This window comes from Homalodisca vitripennis, chromosome 1 (assembly GCF_021130785.1).
Source record: "Homalodisca vitripennis isolate AUS2020 chromosome 1, UT_GWSS_2.1, whole genome shotgun sequence".
NCBI classification, from domain to species: Eukaryota; Metazoa; Arthropoda; class Insecta; order Hemiptera; family Cicadellidae; genus Homalodisca; species Homalodisca vitripennis.
In genome coordinates this window covers 182,898,005-182,919,500 of record NC_060207.1, presented here as the reverse complement: position 1 = coordinate 182,919,500, position 21,496 = coordinate 182,898,005, and the positions used below count along the sequence as shown (strand labels likewise).

General features: G+C 32.2%; 1 protein-coding gene across 2 annotated transcripts in view; it reads left to right on the top strand.

Annotated features, from left to right (window-relative positions):
• LOC124352864 (mitochondrial coenzyme A transporter SLC25A42-like) overlaps positions 1-21,496 on the top strand; it is a 55,620-nt gene that overhangs the window by 23,504 nt on the left and 10,620 nt on the right. For both annotated transcript variants that reach the window (XM_046802579.1, XM_046802577.1), the window contains 4 exons: positions 8,791-8,889; positions 11,315-11,505; positions 12,837-12,969; positions 14,400-14,532. In XM_046802579.1, the coding sequence (XP_046658535.1) occupies positions 8,791-8,889; positions 11,315-11,505; positions 12,837-12,969; positions 14,400-14,532 (556 nt within the window). The remainder of the gene's footprint in view (positions 1-8,790; positions 8,890-11,314; positions 11,506-12,836; positions 12,970-14,399; positions 14,533-21,496) is intronic.

Genomic DNA, 21,496 nt, shown 5'->3' with positions numbered 1-21,496 from the left:
ACCAGTTGTGAGTACAATGTTTACGCGCAACAGAAGGCACAGTGTGTTTTGTGGTATGCAGAATTGAAATTGATTGTTAGTGTGCAGCGCAGGTTTCGAATTACATATCGAGGTCAAAATTTGCTGGATGATAAAGCAATTTGTTACTGGTTTAACCACAACCACATTAGGAAGTGTGTTGACATGATATTCAATTGGCCGGCCAAAAACGAGTGATGATAAAATCAGTATCGTGAACCACTTGTGTGATATGGAGATGTGTCAGTGAATATAAATAGCCACTATTGGTTGTGTTGCACCCACTATTGGTACATTTGTGAATTATCCCTGCAATTCGATTATTCATAGCAGTAAACTTCCTTGTTAAACAGGAGTTTACTGTGTTTTCAAACTACTAGGTATACTTTTATCAAAATCCGAGGAATTGTCAGGATCAAGTGTATAATGGATATGCACATGATCACAAAACAAAATATTTTGGAATTAGGGTATCGTAAAATGTGTACTAAAAAATATACAATAAAAAATCAGTGGGTGAAATTGTGCAAATAATGGTATACTTGTTGTCTTCTAATATTTAATTTGTGCTTGTGAATAGGAAAATTGAAATTTAGTGTTAAACTGAAAACACAAAATTGCCTTAAAAATTTCAATGAAAAGTGATTGGGGATCAAAATACCTTGATTTACTATACAATCGCAGGTATCAGCTAGTATTATGATATTTAGGAATTCACTCTAATCACATGAGTATTACTGAGCCACTAGTCAAGTTATTTGGTTTAATGTTTAAAAATAACATTATAAGTTTTATTTCGAGAGATTGCACAAAAGATTGCCATACTATTTTAAGACTACCCCTATCATCCTGACCTCAATCCTATCGAGCTGATATGGGCTGACATTAAAAGTCACCTTGCCTCCAGAAACATAAACTGCAGTTTTTCCCGTCAAGAAAAATATAGAATAGGAAATATCCAGCATGGGTATTTTTGATTGGGTAAACAAATGTACGTATATTAAGAGGGTCAAGGATACTTATCTTCCAAAGAAGCCAACGTCGACAATCTTATGGAATCGCTTGTCTTCTCCCTGGGTAATGACTCGGACTCAGCAGACGGTGACTCTGATGGTGCCAATGTGAGCGGGATCTAGGAATTTCAGTAACCAATCAAAATTGGAAAATAATGAATAAGTGTGTGTTTTTTAATTAGTTTAAAATTAAATAATAATTTTATTCAAATGTTTTCCAGAATTCTGCAGTTTGTAACAGTTATAGATTATAATTTACTCATTTCTTTATTATGAAGCTTAATTTACAGCATAGTCAATATTCTTAGGAGGAAAAACTGGCACGAAAGCAATATAATAATATATAATATAATAAAACAATATTCTATTTTGATCACAAGTAAAGTTATATTCAAATAAAATGTGTTCCAGTAGTTCAGTTCTTTTAAATAAATCACAGAATGACAGCACATAGATGAGGTCAATGTTTCATGGATGGCTAGTACAGCCTCGGCCGCTTGGCCCATCTGTACTTTTGTGGCTTTAGCAAGTAGGACATATAAGAAACAAAAAATCGACACAAAAAAGGATTTAAAGGTTTCACTAGCACAAAGAAAAGTTTGTGACGTGATATCGTTATCACTTGTAATAAACATAACATTTATGTTATGTGCTCGTACAAAACAAGAACTATCAAGTAATGCTATATTGAACTTTGGTAAACTACTTGAACTGTTTTTTTATTTGACATGCATGTGTCAATACAAGTAGACCTAGTTATATAATCAAAAGAATTTTAGTATTTTTCCTATCGTACAGATTAAGTCATCTATCAAATTAATTTTTTAGTATCTTTTTTTTATTCTATTCTCCTTAAACATTTATGAAAAGGTTTACAAAGGTATAAAACGAAAACTTAATTATATAGTGAGCATTTGTGGTTGGTTTAGGAAAATGAGTAATATCAAGAGGTTTTTATAAAAATGTATGTCTATCTGTGTATAATCATTTGAGCCTGATGCTGATCCACAACATTTGACGTGTAAGTGTATTTGATGAACACACAACATTGACCACTTTTTGGACCTCCAGTTTGTTCCAGAAAACCTGTACATTTTCCATATTTATAACCCATATTCGTCATAAAATGAAATGTATCTATACAAAAATTTAAAATTCTCATCCAAAAGTTATTAAAGATTAAATTTTAGCTGTATATACCTTGATTAAAATGCCATAAACCCATTAAAAGGATCATACAGATTGTTTGAATTTGATGAAATATTAAAAGTTTTTTAAATAATAAGTAGGAGTATACTACACCATGTGTTGTGTAACAGGCTTCACTAAGGTTGCATATAAGACATTTCAAATCTATAGCTCATTTCATTCTCAACATGTCCTACAGGTAGGCAGGCACTCAGACAATCATACAGAAAGTAAATTTTTACATGACTGTTCTCTTGGCAGACAAAAGAGAAATTGTCCTAGCCTACTGAGTGATAAGCTTTAATGATGACACTTAGTAAAAAGCCAATTAGTCCTATACATGGTTCATAGTTTTTCTATAGTAGTTTATTGTATTATTTTCATACTATATTACAAATAATACCTTCATGAATATTAAGAATGTAATTAATTGATTTTTTTGGTATTCAAAAGTGTTGTACAAAATGTTAACAGCTTTCTTTCTTCTTTGCCCCTTTTTAGGGCTAATTTAAGGCTAGTATAATTTTCGACTATAAAACTTTTGTGTGAAAAAACAGTAAAACTTTTTATTAAATTGTGTTACTATATGCAATGACTCATTAATTTCATTTTTCAGTTTATGTTAATAATTTATCAATGTTACAGGATGTCATAATTTTATTTGGGTTTAATTATCTGTTCCTCCCATTCTAGAAAATAATTAGTCTACTCTATGATTATAACTCATCATAAATAAAAAAATAAAATAAAGTAAAACACAATAAACAAAATAAAAAATAAATCAGAAATAAAATACCATATAATTATTCATGTTAGACTTATGAATGAGATAAAAGAATGACAATTTAAAATTTAGATGATTCAGTTGTTTGATTAAAATATTGACAGAATGTTATCTGTCAATATTTTGGACAAATAATTTAATCATTTATATCCCATTGTAATTTTTTGTCTCATTCTTTGTGTAACATGAATAATTTTATGATATTTTATTTCTGAAAACTATGCAGAGACATCACAAACATTCAATTTGAGAGCCATGCGGGTGACCTTCACAAAAGTGAGTGAATATGAAAACACTCTCGTGTCCTGAATTCTTGACCAAGAGAAAATCACTCTATACAGGCACTTAGACAAGTGACCTAGACATTCAAATAAATTGTTTATTGATAGAATATACAAAAATACCAGTAAATGTAATTACTGGTAACTATGTTTCTGGGTCATAAATGCTTTGTTACAAGCACCTAAGCATTGTTATTTTAGTGCTTTTTATTTTTTAATTAGTGGGCTATTCAATTTAGCTGTTTAATACGTGTTAATAGATGAGTTCTGTTTTCACATTTTATTGCTTCAAGAGGCCCTATGTGTTAAAATAATAGCTTAAGACAATTAAATCCATTAAAAAAATCTTATTTAACCCTCTATTGTTACAGCAAGAATATTTTTAAAACACTGTATATTTAAAAACACTTATAATTTCCGTCAAATGTCATCTTAAAAAAACCTTGAAGAAAGTAAAATGAAACGTTTCTATTCACTTTCTTTTGTTTCCGTCCACAAACACATTTGCCAAATAATTATAAATTTGTTTTATTGATAAGATGCACAATTTAATACTGAACAAAAGTATTTGTATATAATAATTGTTAATTGCTTCAAAATAAAAGATATACAATACACTATTTATACATGATTTTTTCTGATCGTAGCTGTGTGTCATGCTTGATTTTACAGGATTGTCAACATACAAAAATTTTAGGAACCAAAAATTTTAATGATACATATAATTATATATATATATATATATATATATATATATATATATATAAATTTTTTTAAACAACTCTTTTTCTTTAATTTAGTATATTAAAAATATCGGCTGATGCGCTTATAATGGTGCCATGCAATCCACACTAAAGCATTGTGATCGTGACTAGTGTTTTAGCAGCAGTCTAATGCATCACGATGTGACTTGTAGTGTTCCTTGGGTTGATTACGATATCAAGAGTTCTTTCTGAACTTATTGATCACTATAAAAAATATGTCAAATATAAAACATATTAAATTCAGTGCTGGCTGAAATTTGCCCAAGGAGGAGTTATTCAAAAGGAGTGTTATAAACACAAAAAAGGATAGAAAAATCACTAGTTTTTGAGAATTGCTTGACTGCCAGCTGGTACATTTTCCCCCCTTTTTGTAGGCCAGGTGCAAATCAATTTTACCTTTTTTCCTAAGCTATGAGGAATGCCAGTGGGTCTCTGAACTTTTAAAAAATAATCTTTTTTATTTCCTCAAAAAGTTATTGAATGATATCATATTTTTTTGAATCCTCGTTGTCCATTCTAAAATAAAGTAATGATTTTTTGATTGGAGCATTAGGTTTAAACATATGACTTTTTTATATTATACTACTTGGTATTCCTTTAGCGTGGATTGAAATAAATTAACATTTAACATTATTAAATGTAAAGAAATCTTTATTATTACATTGCAACTGTAATAAAGACATATATGCAACATTACAAAATAAATCTGTCTAAATAAGTTAGATTAGGCCAAATTTTAATGAGTGGTAACATAGAAATCTACATTTTTTAATTGGCCTGCTAAAAATTAAGATTGTTAATATTACTTTCTAGGACATTAATGGGTTTTTATGAACAAAGTTAAAACATTTGGTGCATTAAAATAGATATACTGTTCACATTTTGTTGACACCTTCATGGTAAACTTTTGGGCATGTATGTGTCCATGGCTTTTGGACAATGTTTTGTAGCACTTGTGACGTTACCGTTGTTCATTTTTTTTTGATCCAGGTATCTAGATAATTGTCTGCTTCGAAGTCCATGTCCCTGGGAATGGTAGGCTTGCATCACATTTTTTCATCTTTTTTTTAATCAAGAATCATTTAATCAAGAATCATTTTATTGTCGTCCCACATTACAATGCCATGACAAAGTCAAAGAAATGAGATAATACTAGAATACTAGGTTTAGCACTTATGGTCATAAGTACATGTCAGAAAACATAAAAAACTAAATTAAAATACAATGTCAATACTGCCTGATAACATCTCATCAACAGAATAAAAAGCTTTTTTCTTAAGCCATCTTAAAACAACATTTTTAAAAACTTTACACGTAATATCTCTACAGCCTAATGGTAACTTATTGAAGAGCTTTTTCCCAATATACAAATACATTTGCTGGGTTTTGGTGAGTCTAACATATCTTAAATCTAGAAGATCTTGGTACCTTGTATTATAATTATGAGCGACACTTCTCAGGTTAAAAACATCTAGATTTTCCTTTACATATACCAAACATTGAAAGATAAAAAATACACGGCAAAGTAAGTATATACCGTGTTCTACAAAAATAGGCCTACAAGAATCACTAGTACTGACATCAAAAACTGTGCGTAAGGCCTTCTTTTGACATAAAAAAACCTCATTGGCACCACTTGAATTGCCCCAAAGTAGGGCCTCATACAAAAGGTGGGAATGAAACAGCGCAAAATATGCCTTAGTAACTATGGTAGAGCTAGTACAAATTTTAAGTCTTTTCAGTAAAAAAATTACTCGAGACAGGCGAGAACAAAGAGCATCAGTATGACTTCTCCAAGTAAGCCTAGAATCTAAATTAATTCCCAGTAACTTTATTGATTTATTGTCAGAGTATTTCCTTAAACTAAAAACAATATGCTCCGTCTTATCCTCGTTAACATATAGGCAGTTGGCATCAAACCAGAGGTAAGACCTTTCCCTCATATAATTTATTACTACAGAATTAATGTCAGATAGCTTATTAGAACACATTAGTGTGGTGTCGTCAGCATAAAGAACACTCTTATTAGGTACAAAATTGGGAAGGTCGTTGATAAAGCCTTTCATCAGCCAAGTAGCAAGTTTCTCCTTAAACTTTGTTATCTGGATCTTTTTATTTGTTAGATTGTACACAATGAGAGCATTTATTATCAAAGTATTCAAAAGCAACTCTCAAACGCAACCTTTTTGTATCAAATGGTACTTCTTCTAAGCTTCGGATTAGAGCAAAAACTCAGTTGATGAGATAGATCAATGTGAGACTTGACTTTGTTGTAGTCCAGAATGACTTGGGGTTTCTTCATTGTAAAGCCTCTTCGCTATATGTCAGTGGTAGGGTCAGTGTACTTAGTGGAGAGCATTAACACTTCTCCTTTATACTTTGATTTAAGGACAACAACTTGTAAATTACTATGTTTAGCAATCACTTTACCTTTTTTGATTTTTTTTCTTTTGTAAGACTGACAGAGGAGTTTCCTTGTGATTCTTTCTCACTGTTCCCACTAAATGTGTGTGTGTCCCACTAAATGTCTGTTATATTTGTCATTGATACTACTTATCAAACAGGAGATATATATTTGAATGTATACTTAACCAAATCATAGCTTCCATATAAAAGTTCATCAGAAGATTCACTTTCAGAACGAAAAAGTTTATCAATATCCACAATATCACTGCTTCGTGCATCAATGATTCTGCAAAAAAAAATCAGGAATATTTTCTTCATTTCTAAAATGTTGCTTACTTATTTTGACTTAAATTTGAGGCACAAGGCGTAACATAAACCATAACCTATAAACACATGGAATAAGTTCATCTAGCAGCTGTAGGGAAACTTGTGGGTCTAACCTTTTATTTGTAACAAAAATGGTATTAAATGAAAATTATTATATTCATGTGTTTAGGTGGCAATATTGATTAATTTTTTTGTTCATCTTATTTGCTTAAAAAGTGGCATTTTCTGGCAACAATGGGTGACACTGAAATTAAAATTTCTGTGAGACCCACCGGTGGTCCTCATGGCAGTTAACATATTAAATGAACAATTAAGGATTAATAATATTGTCTTCACAATAACAAGTTCAATGCTAGGTTAATTAAATTAACTTTAATTAATATGGATAATTTGACCACCAGATCTGTAGGTGAAACAGTGTTAATCATATATTGTGCTTGTCATAACAATACGGAAGAAAAAGTGCAAGTCCCAGTGGCTTACGTTGTAATTCTGGCTCAGTTGCCCATTATCTATATTTTTCCCCATATCGGTTCTATTAGCTATTTAGATTGTATAATTTATATATAAAGAGATATCCTGACTGACTGACATATTCATCAATGCCTAACAAAAACCACAACAGTACAGACATGAAACGTGATAAATACATTTATCTTGTGCCCTAGAAAGGAGGTGCACTAAAAAAGGATTTTTCTCTCCGATGTCAGTTGGCTAACAAAAACCACAACAGTACAGACATGAAACGTGATAAATACATTTATCTTGTGCCCTAGAAAGGAGGTGCACTAAAAAAAGGATTTTTCTCTCCGATGTCAGGGCTCCACCCCACTGGCCTCTAAAGATATGAAAATTCTCACAAGAAATGTATTGCAGCAAACCTAATATTTTATTAATTGAAAAAGCATGTTAACATGTAATGAACTGTTTGTTTGAAATATTATAACGTGAGAACACAATCCAATGTTTAACTAATTTAAGTACATTTTACATTTTTTTACATTTATAGCCTGAAGCATAGAGCAATCTTAACATATTATCTTATTTAAACCTTTTTTAATTAATGTTGAGCACAAAGGTTATCCAGATAAAGAAATTAGAAGTTTTATTAAAATTACACTTTTAACTGTAAAGATGATCAAAAATTAAGTAAAAAGTGCTTGATCAGTAGTGTAATGCAGATTTTAGAGACAAAATTACTTTATAATTTCTGTAATTTTTACTACAGATTTAGAAATTGTTATAAAATCCACCTTAGTTGGGTTTTTGTTGTTGTTGTTGACAGTTTTAGAGCTGCATTATGCATATATTTTCTTGGTCAGAGCAACAAAGAAAACTCGACTATGGTAGCAGAAATATATTCTTAGACTGAATTAAATTACAATAGCCATAAGTATAAGCTTTTTGACCGATATAGGCTTTTCAGACCTAATACATATATATATATATATATATATTATATATATATATATATTTTTTTTTCTCTAGATTATGGCAAAAAGGCAAACTCAATCATGGCATTGGATATACCTAAAATATGCCTACATCCATTTCAAAATCAATAAGAATCCCACCATTTATAACATTATAAGTTTGTTAACTGAAAAGCTAATGACTAACTTTAGTTCCTCTACACTAGGCTGGAATAGTTCAATTCCATATTGTTACAGATTTTTGTTGAAGCTATTAAATAAAAAATCATAGAATGTTGGAAAGAAATTAAAATTATTTGTCAGGACTTATAAAAACTGTTCCACTTTCCGACTTCTGAGTCCCAAAATCTGCTTATTACCACTTGTCACAGGAGAGTTAAGAATGTTACTTAATATAAATATGTCCACAGTGTTTCTGTTTTCCAGTAGAAGATTTCGTGCAAAATTGTGGACAACTACTAGTTTAGCTACAAATTTTAAAAAATGAATTAAGTTAGTGATAGACGGTTTCCGTTTTCAAAGATCCTTCTGAATCAGAAATCCTTTTTTATGTTAGTTTTCAAATTTATTTTACAGACAGACCCAGTCTGGATGTCACTGCTGGCTGGTGCGATGGCTGGAGCTCTAGCCAAGACTGCCATTGCCCCTCTAGATAGGACGAAGATCAATTTTCAGGTACTAAATATTTATTATCCATTTCATTGTTGTCTGTTAAGTTACATCACTAACCTGTTAAAGCCTTAAGACCAAACCAAGTATGGAGGTGTCTCTTTTTCCGTCTGCAATCAATATGTTACTGAAATACGTCTGCATTCTTAAAGTTATATATTTAGTTATATATTATTTAGCATTGTAATTATCAAACTAAGTCATTTTCATATACTTGGATACATCCAAAGGTACAACCCTAAGATAGAATAGAGCACCCCTTGTAACACAACTTTAAACAAAAGAAAAAGTTTACATGGTTCTATTTATTATAATTTGATATGGCGTGTTGATGATTACAAGGGCTATTCAGAAAGTAAAGAATGTTTTGGAATAAAAAAAAAACAAGTACAGAAAAACCATTTTATTATATAAATGTGAAAGAGACTGAAATATTACTTTTGTACATAATCACCATACAAATTCAGGCACTTATCATAGTGGTGGATAAGCTTTGAAATTCCTGTATCATAGAATTCAGCCTGTGATCTCAGCCACTAAATGATACATACCTCGAGCTCCTCATCGTTCTCAAAATGCTGTGTTGCTAGCCAGGTCTTCATTTTCGGGAACAAGTGAAAATTACTTGGAGCAAAATCAGGACTATAGGGATGAGGAAAAACGTCCCAGTTGAACGAGTTTTTGCATACGGTTTGCCGTGTGAGGGCATTGATAAAATTTTGGATTACAATTTTCCTTGGTGCTTGTTTTGGACAGTTCTTCTAAAGTTTTGCATTGGGAAACATAGAGAAAGCTCTGTTATTGTGAAACTATGTTTTTCACAAATATTTTCGTCAACTTTGATGACCAAGTTGTCAGTCACAATGCTAGACGTCTCTCTTGATCATGAATGTATTTTCTGCAATTTTTAAATGAATGCACCACTTCCTGACAGAACTTTCAGTTATTACGTTGTCCCCGTACACTTCATACAGTTTCCTGAATTTCTATTGGCTTAAAGATTTTTCTAACAAAATAAAATCATAGACCACACAGACAACTGGCTGAATATGTGCTAAATTTGGTTTCCTAACTTTAGTAGTTCTAGAGATATTAATTTTTTTATAAAAGATACAAAATGGCGGCTAGTAGCTAAACAACACATTTTGCTATCTATATTTATGGGACATTTTTGCTCGAAATGGTGAATACTATCTCCCACAAAAGTTTGTGATACTCTTTTGTGAACACCTTGTATACATGATTAGCGCGCACCTGGCAGTGTTAATTGGAAACATTCCTTACTTTCTGAATAGCCTTTGTATATGTGGGGTAACTTTTGTAACTTTAAGTAATTGTGTTGATGTTCCTCTTATTCTGATAAAGAAGGGAATATTGTAATTGGAGTACACCTCCTTAGTGATAATATTGTGGTTAGTCAACAAAATTCAAATAAAGCCAAGAATGCAATGAAAGTCAAATTTACCTATTTAAAGATTTTAACCATATGTAGAAGTAACAAGAACAGCCTGAACTGAAATACTCCAGTGGTGGCTGGTGCATCTGAATCCCCCTCTAAATCCTGTGCCCAACACTGTTGTTGCCAATTTTATGTGTGTGGGAAATTATTGATCTGTCTCAACATCTCTTCTGTTGTAATAAACAAACATCAGCTGTTACAGTAAACAAATATACATTCATTTTATTTTATTCATCTATTTTGCAGAAAACATGTAAATCAAGCAGAAAGTATAGCAGAGCAATATGGATCATTGCCTCAAACATTATTAGACTATTTTCATGTGGGTGCAGTGAGTAGTATAAATGTTTGCAGGAATGTAGTGTCACTGTTTGGTCTGTATAACCTAATCAAATTGGAATTTCAGAGGACCAATTTGTGGAACACCTCAATATTTCACAACAAAAACTTATCTAATTGATCATATCATGTGTTTTCAAATGGATAAGTACCATTTGGCAGAATTTATTTCATAAATTTTGTTTGTTGCCTCTGCTGGTGAAAGTAGTAATACATACAGTTCAGCCTTGGTAGTTCTGGTCAATTGGGGCTTGAAGTAATCCAGATAAACCCAAAATGAAGGTAAAACCTGAATAAGAATCTGTATATATGCTTAATTACTTCACTACACCTAGCTAAAAATCCATTCGGTTCAGTTGAATTTTGGATGAACAAATTTAGATTATTAATTAATAAGGTTGGAATATTTTTTCATTAAATAATGAAACATTTTTAACTCTTTGGAGACCACCTGATTTATACTATTATGGATACCGTGTAACTCTACACATTATGTTGTAATCGGTTTTTTGTGGGTTAAAACAGGACTATCCTATCATTGGAGGATTAGAAACGGGGAATAGATTTGGTTTTATCTTTTATAACATTATGTAATAGTGCAAGAATAGACATAGTGTATTTAGTGTTTTACAGATCTCCAATACTCGTTATACTGTGAGGGGAGCCGTGAGTTTCATCATCCACTCTTATAGAAATGAAGGGTTCCTGAGTCTATGGCGTGGGAACAGTGCCACTATGGCTCGGATTATCCCTTATGCTGCCATCCAGTTCTCAGCTCACGAGCAGTGGAAGCGGGTGTTGGGTGTGGATCATCATAATCAGCCGTAAGTGTCATCAATCAAGATTATAAATTACATTTACAGCCATTTTATGAATCTCTGTTTAAATTGGTAGAGTTTGTGTTAAGGTTCTATTTAATTTCAATAACAATACAAATTAATATTAGTAAAAAGAGACCATATCCCCAACATCATCAGTATAATAGTTGAAAACAATGTAAAATATCTATGGTCATTGTAGATAACAATTTAACTTACACCAAGCAAGTGAACACTATTTGGTACGAATGTTGTCCGAAATTGGAATCAGCCAAAACAGTGAACTACTCACATGTGGTAAGAATTCGTTGTGTAGGCTGGCTCCTCAGCCAGAAACATTAACAGAGATATTATCCTTCAGAAAAAACCTATCCACATTCATGGCTGATCTAGATTCAAGGTAAAGCTGCAGAGATACCTCACACACTCCAAATAATGACTGTCCCTGTGATGTACACCCAAGAAGTTAATATATACACAGATCAGATGAATCTGAAAGGACCTACATCACAACACTCGCTATGTAACAAAGCTATATTCTACCCATACTCTTTATTGCTCTTTTTGAGGAGTAGCCAACCAAATTATGGAACACTCTACCACAATCATTGAAAAAGTTTTAGGGATATAATTTTAAAATTCATTTCAAGACTTCTTTGTTGAATACCCTCTCTGCACCATTGATGAATTCTTGAACCAAGAATGGTGGCTTTAAACTATCACTCCTGAATTTTACGCATCATTGGATTCCAAACTACTGAGATACTTCTCATTGCACTTAGTCCTAGGGGGACCTTTGTGCTTACTTCTGGTGTGACAGGTGCAGATTGGATGTTGGGGTTGCCTCCTGTTGAGATTTTATGAGCAGGGATAGCGGGCTATATCTTATTTCAAGGAGGTTATAAAAATACATGTGGTTATAGACAAACTTGAAAAGCCAGTGATTGTTTTGAGTGTTCTTCGTAATATGAAATAGTCATATATAAGTACAAAATGAATATTACATTTTTAATAACTTTTACTGCATTTTTGTCAATTTAATCACTGTTTGTATATTTGAAACCACGGCGCACTGTATAAAATGTTCTATAGACTATGTTTAATTAAAATATCTTTGGTTTTATTGATTTAATTTAGACTTTCATTTATCAGGAACACTTAGAACTCCAATTAGTCCAGACCACGTAGGTTCTTAACTGTAATTATAAAAAGTCGTAATGCATCTCTCATGTGTACTGTGGCTTTATTAAGAATGTCCTTTCTGAAAATACGCTGTTGATAGAAAACTATTATTATTGATTCTATTTGGGAGAAGTATAAATATTTTTATTGCTCAGGGATGATCCAGTGAGACGGTACATTGCAGGAGCTATGGCGGGAGTGACATCACAGTCGCTCACATATCCTTTAGACCTGGCAAGGGCTCGGATGGCTGTCACTCAGAAGCAACAATATTCCTCACTGAAAGAGGTAATTGTGTTTACTTAAAAAAGTATAAAAGTTTGTTTTACGAGGTGTATTCAGAAAATAAGAACTATTTCATAGCATTCCTGCAGCAGAGCTGTGTTCCATACATGTGTGCTATTCTTCTTTATTCACTGGCTCTTAACTATGTTGTTCCTTGTATACATTTAAAATGTTTAAGGCAATTACTGATCCCGCCATCTACCACTTGCAGGAGTATATGAAACAGTATCTAGGTGGAGAGTGTTTTGGATCTAATAATAAATTGAAAAATGCTGTATAATTGTGACTTATCATCATTGACGGGAAGTTTTTATAAAGAAGGTTTAGAAAAGCTGATTACCTGTTGTGACAAATGTGTGAACATTGGTGAAAACTCTGTAAATAAATAGTTTAAGGTTTGCTTTGTTATGTAAAAATATCTTTTAAAAACTGTTTACAAAATGTTAGTGTTTTGCACTTAAAGAATTATAGTTACCACCAATCACTAATATTTTGATTCATTTAGTATTATCAGGTTGAATGGCCATGTACCTGTCAGCTGTTTATCAATTGTATCCACTTTTATATATTGTCAGTTCAGAATATTTTTAAGAATTTTTTGAAATTCTCTGGTAGTTAAAGCACTTTCACATTTAAAGTAAAATTGCTGAAAAATTATTTATTTAGCTACTCATAACTATAAGACAAATTTTAATAATCTGAGCCATATAATACCATATCTTATGAATAAAACAACTAAGTTTAAACTTTTGCTGTTCACGCAAAACATTCCCATAACTGTTCAGCTCACATGGACTTTTTTCATTGTTTTACTTAAAATTTGTAACTTTTTATACATCATGATATTTACTTCAAATTGGTCTTGTACTGTAATAGAATTATTAATAGAATTATCTTTCAGAGAAAAATAAATGTTCAAGCCTGTAAAAAGTTTACATTTTTATTTATGTTTGTTTATACTTTTTTATTTTGTAATTATAATAGTTATTTTATTTATTTATTTTTTGTATTGATAGTTGAATATATAACAAGTAAATATAATTATGAACAGATCCTGAAAATGTCAAGTAATTTGGAGAAACAAAAAAGTCACTCCATTGCCATAGCAAGTGAGCTTGCGCTATGGCCATCCAAATCCCCTCAATAGGAAATGCAACGAATAGCAAATAACGTTATAGCAAAATAATTAGGCAACAATGATATAACCAAAGGCTTAAACAGATAGAATTATTTGTGGCCATTTATGAGGTTTATTGAGGTTGTTTTTTTATTAGGCTAATTTTACAATAATCTGCTCTAATCTAATTTAATACATCAGCATCTATTAGATTTTAGCAAAGGAATGAAGATTTAGATGAGTTCTTTGTGGATCACACAGTTCCATATCTTTTGTCTATTGGTATATTATAAAACTAAATGTATATTTGTTTTAGGTTTTCGTACATATGATGCACAATGAAGGACCCAAAGCTTATTTTCGTGGCTATGTTCCCACTGTATTGGGAGTCATACCTTATGCTGGTACAAGCTTCTTCACTTACGGTACTCTGAAACGTTGGCATAAAGGTAAGAGTTATTTGGAAAATTCTGTTTTACAAGGTTGTGCAGTTATGTATATTTTAATGTAGCAATAATTAAGTATAGTGTTTCTATCTGATAGATTCTTAATGAATTCCGAGTTTCCCATTATGCACCAGGGAAAGAGATATGATGACAGATTTGTCTGTGGATTTCTTGTATTGGCTAAATGATTCCAATCTAGTGCCTTCTGCAGGAAAGAGAAATTAAGAGGAGGGACAGTAATTTTTGTGAAAGATTATGTTCAGGCAAGGTCCCTTGATCTGGGAAACCTTGGTGTGGAGGTACATTTTGAAGCTTCTGCAGTAATTAATTGACAATTTAAAATTGATAGTGGTTTGTTTATATACCATTCCCCATCAGGAAGATGCAGATATTTTTCTTGATAACCTGGATAAAATGCTGTCACTTTTAACTCAATATCCCAATTATACAGTGGTAGCCGGGTGGAGACGTAAACAATAAATTTAATATAAATAACTGTACAAAAACAGTGAAACAATTTCTTAATGTACTGAGACAAAACAATTTTTATTGCCTAAATTCAGCTGCAACACGGGGTAAGAATTGCCTGGATAATTTTTTTATTAACTGTGCTAGACATCAGTTAGAGTTTTGTAACTTTTTTGATTTTCCATTCTCGGATCATGTTGGTTTGTTACTTTGTATTAATTGTATAGATTTAAGTTTTAATAATTTAACTTGTATGCAAACAGATTATCTTAAGTTTGTATTACCTAACTCTGCTGTGTTAGATTTAATAGACAGCCTTGTCTCATTTGACTGGAATAGTCTTTATCTCAAGTTTACATATAAAAGATGCAAACCAGATTTTTGAAATGATATTAGAAGTAATTTTGAGGTTCTTACAATTTTTTTATAGTCCTAAAACGAGCTGGAACCCAGTTCTTCCAGACAAGTAAATAACAAGTGGTATACCACTGGACCTTGCAAAAAATGAAGGAAAAGTTATTGTTTTTAGGTAAACTGAGAACACATAAACTCTGTAGCACAGTTGACAGTGTTGAAAAAGCAATATAAATATGCAATTAGTGAAAGCCAAGCTTAAGTACAATGCAAATACAATTGAAAAAATTAATAATAAATGCAAGGCCGCATGGAAAAATAATAAATAATAATAGTAATAGCTCCAGACATCACAAAATTAAATTACCCCCAGATACTTTTAATGATTATTTTATCAATTGTGTTAAGGAAGTTAAACAAAGCATAAGTAAACCAAGCATAAGTGTTAATGAATTAGTAAATAAGGTTAATATTGATCATAGACTTTTTGAATGGAAATTAATTTCAGTGGATGATGTTATACATGCAACAAAAAGGCTTAACAATACAGATAGTAAAGATATATACAACATCTCTAATAATTTATTAAAAAATATAATACACATTATTGCTGAACCTCTGTCGTTTAGTTTCAACCAGTGTTTAATGGAAGGTGTCTTTCTAAACAAATTAAAAAAATTAAAAATATGTCCGATTTTTAAAAAAGGGGAGCGGGATGAACCGAGAGTTATCGTCCAGTATCATTAATCCCTATATTAGCCAAGCTGTTTGAACTGATAGTAATATGATCAGGTTAGCTTCTTCTTTGAAAATAATAACTACCTACAATTTTCTCAGTTTGGATTTAGAAAAGGGAAGATCGACAATTGATGCTGTGGACAGGCTGGTAAGAGAAATTCTTTTGACATTTGAAAATAAAGCCTTTGCTCAGGTACCTTTTTGTGACTTGAGTAAGGCTTTTGATTGTGTAAATCATGATGACCTTTATTGAAGTTGAAATATTATGGTATTTCTGGTACACCTCTAAAATTTTTTGAATCTTATCTTAAGAACCGTTTTCAGTCAGTTTCAGTTAATGGTGAAAACACCCAAAGATGGTTTTGTTGAATGGGGAGTACCTCAAGGATCTGTGTTGGGACCACTCTTATTTTTAATTAGCATTAATGATTTGCCAAACTCATTAAACACAAATCATTTTTATATGCTGATGATACTACATTCCTAAATACTGCCAATAATGTGAATGAACTTAATTTACTATCTCAAGCCACTATAACAGATGCTGCTTCTTGGTTCAGAACAAATGGATTTTTGCTCAATGAAAATAAAACTCAAAAGATGTTATTTACGTTAAGAACTATGGACAGCAATAATATTGACAAGGATAGGGTTTCCAGGATTAAATTTTTAGGAATCTACATTGATAATAAGTTAAGTTGGCAGGCTCATATAGATTATATATCCTCAAAATTATCAAGAGTTATATATCTTTAAAACAATTAACAAATTGTGTACCAAGTCACTATCTGAAAACAGCTTATTATGCTTATTTTCAATCAGTTTTTTCGATATGGTTTAATTTTATTTGGCAACTGTTCTAGGATCGATGAAATTTTAATTCTTCAAAAAAAAGCAATTAGAGTAATAACAGAATCAGAAACAAAAGCTCACTGTAGACCTTTGTCACTAAATTAGAAGTGCAAACAATCATAAACTTATATATATTTGATTTGATTACTTTCATTTTGAAGAATCATGACTTGTTAAAATTTACAAATGAAATTCATGACCACAATACTCGTAACAAGAATAAGGCAGTAATTGAGTATCACAGACTAAGCAAATCTTTATCTAGTCATATTGTATTGTCTATTAAAGTGTACAATAAGGTTATTCACCTTATAAATGAAAATTCAGTGAAGATATTTAAACACAAATTTTATAAGTGGTTACTCAAACAATCCCTTTTATTCTTTAAATGAATTGTTTTTACTGTCTGTGATCAATTTTTAAACTAAGAATTTATTTTATACTGTGCAACTGTACTTAATTTATTTATTAACGTTTTATAATAAGTGTTTGTCTAATTTTATGAATAAATAAATTTTATGTTTGGTTTATGTATGTATAACTTATATTGTTTCTATTGTTATTTTGATCTGTAGTTTTCATAGAGATTAAGTTGTTAAGATTTTTGTTAAGTAATACATTTTTAACTGTTTTTTATTTATTGACTTATTTGTTGTAACTTTAACATATCCTTATATTATTTATTTAAGTAGGTTAGTGACGTGGCAATACTGCTCAATATAAATAACTTTGTCAATGCTTTTGTAAGCCTGAACGACAATAAAACATTATTCTTATTCTTCTTAATCTAAAAAAGATCCAATCTAAAAGATTTGATCTATCAGACTGGTCCTGTGTGAATGTTGAAATCAGAAAAACTAATGAAGAACTCAAAAGGTTGAGTGAACAGCTTGGCAACATGTCTTTGGTTCAAGTTAGTAAGGCTGATAGAAGTCTCCATACTAGGCATGGTATGCACCTCAGCCTTAGAGGGAAACAATGGCTGACTATTAAAATCCTCGAAGCAGCTGTAGTGATGACTACAGAGCAACCCCCTCCACCTGGATGTCAGGAAGAACAGTCGACATCGGTTGAAATTATACCAGGTTCTCTACAAGCGTCTCCATCTACTAAATCCTGGTCGGGAAACTCTCCACTGAAGGTCCAGCACCCAGTTACTTAACCCACAACAATGATGACAATTATAACCCTATCTCTAGAGCTAAGTGTAATTTGGTAAACAAACATACTCTGGGGTCTAGTCTTAGATTACTAATCTTAAATATTCAGTCTCTAAGAAGTAAACTTAATGAGCTAGACATAATATTAGAAGAAACTGAAACTAATGTGGTTTGTCTCTGTTATTGATTATTTGGATAAGTTATTGTCTTTTTTAATGATTAGAAAATGTAAATATTTTATTTTAACTGGAGATCTGAATGTTGATATTTTAAAGTTGGAGAGTGATGATGATGTTCAGTTTTTTGTAAATACGCTTAGATCAATGGATTTATATTCCATAAATAGTTTACCAACTAGAAACAAGGCCTGTCTAGACAACATGTACACAAATATTGATAAAAAGCTATGCAGTTCTACCTTATTGAAGCAAGATATTATTTCCGATCATGCTGGCATCTTTGTTGATATTAAATTGGGTTTTAACAAATCCAGGAATATGGATAGTTCTAAGATTAAAATGAGGCATCTCATTTCACCTGTTAGAATAAGTAATCTTAAGGAAGCTCTCAGTTATTGTGAAGATTGGGATTTTCTAAATGATAGTTTAGATGTAAATGCAAACTGTTTAATGTTCTTAAATATTTTAACATCATATTTTAATATATATTGTCCATTTGTTAATGTTAAAAGTAAAGCTAACAAAAAACCTAAATTGTCATGGTACACTCCTGAAATTGAACGTATGAGGTCTTATATGGTAATTCTCTATGATAAATGGAAAAGTAGCTTAAGTGTAAATGATAAGATTAGGTTTAAGAATTTTAAAAAGCTGTACAAAAGGGCAATCACTAAAGCAAAAAAATCTGCAAATGATTCACTCATCATGAACTCCCAAAATAAATGTAAAATGGCATGGCAGATAATCAGAAAGGAAGCAGGGGATTCTATTTCCAAAAGTAAAGACAGTATGATACCAGTAACTCCTGATGTTTTAAACAATCATTTTGTAAATGTTCCTGTTAATTTTGGCTTGAACTTTGATACCAATACTCTGTCTTACCGTAATTTGTTGCATAACTTTTCTCGCCATCAAAACTGTTTTACAAGTAACTTTAGTTGGGAAGCTTTTAATACGAGGGCTGTTTTTTAAGTAAGGGCCGTTTATTTTTTATTTTTTTTTTTTAAATAAACAACAATTATTTTTTTCAAAATACATTTATTTTCAGAATCTACATACTTTTTATTATTTTTCTACATAGTTGCCTTGTTTGTTAAGGCACTTATCATATCTTAAAACTAAGTTTTGAAATCCCTCTTCAAAGAAATTTGCCGCCTGCTCTGACAACCAGGAGTTCACGGCCGTCTTGACTTCTTCGTCGTCATTGTAGCGCTTCCCACCAAGATGATTTTTCAAGTACCGAAAAAGGTGGAAATCGCTCGGAGCAAGGCCGGGGCTGTACGGCGGATGATTCAAAACTTCCCAGCCAAAAGAGTCGATCATTTCCTGTGTCCGAGCAGCGGTGTGAGGCCTTGCATTGTCGTGGAGGAGCAGAATTCCCTTTGTCAGCATGCCGCGTCTTTTGTTCTGAATGGCGTGTCGGAGACTGGCCAGGGTTGCGCAGTAGGCTTCTGAGTTAATAGTCATTCCTCGCGGCATAAAGTCCACTAGCAAAACACCGCGCCTGTCCCAGAACACAGTTGCCATAACTTTGCGCCGCGACAGCGTTTGCTTGGCTTTGACTTTGACTGGAGATGTTGTGTGCTGCCATTCCATGGACTGTTGCTTTGATTCAGGAGTGATATGGGATACCCATGTTTCATCTCCTGTGACAATTCGACTCAACATGTCGTCTCCTTCCTCGTCGTAGCGGGTCAAGAAAGTCAAAGAACTGCTTAATCTCTTTTTTTTTATATCCTCAGTGAGGAGTTTGGGTACCCATCTTGAGCACAATTTTTTAAAGTTTAGGTTTTCTGACACAATTTTGTACAGTACTGACCTGGACACTTGAGGAAATTCCATAGAGAGAGTGGTTATTGTGAACCGTCGGTCCTCATGAATTTTTGCGTCAACTGCAGTAACCAAATCTCCCGTGATCACAGATGGCCGGCCTGAGCGATCTTCATCGTGGACATTTTCGCGGCCATCTTTAAATTCTCTGACCCATTTCCGCACTTTACCTTCACTCATTGCCTTGGCACCATACACCTCACAAAGCTGACGGTGAATGTCAGCAGCCGACATGTTTCTTGCAGTCAAAAATCGTATCACTGACCGAATCTCACACGCGGCGGGTGATTCGATAATCTTAAACATTTTAAAGATCCACAGTAATGCATACAGGTTAGCTACAGAGCTGCAACTGACATGGAGTTGTTCGCTAGGAATGCCGGGAGGCGGGGCGCACGCTCGTTACGGCAGGAACGCGAACTACTACCGTGTACGGGAGAACGGCCCTTACTTAAAAAACAGCCCTCGTACTAGTGAAGTAAGAGCAGCAGTAATTGACTTAAGTGTATCGAAGAGTGAAGATATTTATGGCCTTTCCAATTTTGTCTTTAAGAATATAGTTGATGAAATCTTATCACCCCTAACCTGCCTTATAAACCAAATCTTAATTGTAAATGAATTCCCAGACTGTCTAAAATATTGTAAAGTTACACCTATTTTTAAAAAAGGACGAAAAGAAATGCCCGAGAACTATAGACCTATTACTATTGTACCAACCCTTAGCAAAATAATAGAAACCTGTATGTTTAAACAATTATATAAGTATTTTATGGAAAACAATCTACTGTACAAAAACCAATTTGGATTTAGGCCAAATCACTCTACTGCTAAGGCTATAGAATGTCTAGTAAATTCAATTCTTAGTGGTCTAGAAAACAAACAGGTAATTGGTTCTACCCTTATAGACCTAACAAAGGCTTTTGATGTTGTTACTCACTCTATTCTTTTTGAAAAACTTAATTTTTATGGTGTAAGAAACAAAGAATTAAAGTTGATTCAAAGTTACCTAACAAATAGAATGCAAATGGTAACTGTAAACAATGTTTCGTCACAGTATCAGAAGGTGGTAGCAGGTGTTCCCCAAGGCTCTGTACTTGGTCCTTTTTTGTTTTTAGTCTTTATAAATGATTTTCATGTTAATGTTTCATCTATGTCTGTACTTTATGCAGACGATACAACTCTTCTTTGTTCTAATGTGGATGTGTGGCAACTTAATGTACAATTAATTAATGCTCTTCAACAAGCTAAAGATTGGTATTCAGCCAACAACCTTATTATAAATGAAAATAAGACTCAAAACATAATTTTTACATACAATAATAATTTAAATTTAGACGATAACTACATTAAACCTGTTAAGCTCTTGGGGATTGTACTTAACCCTCC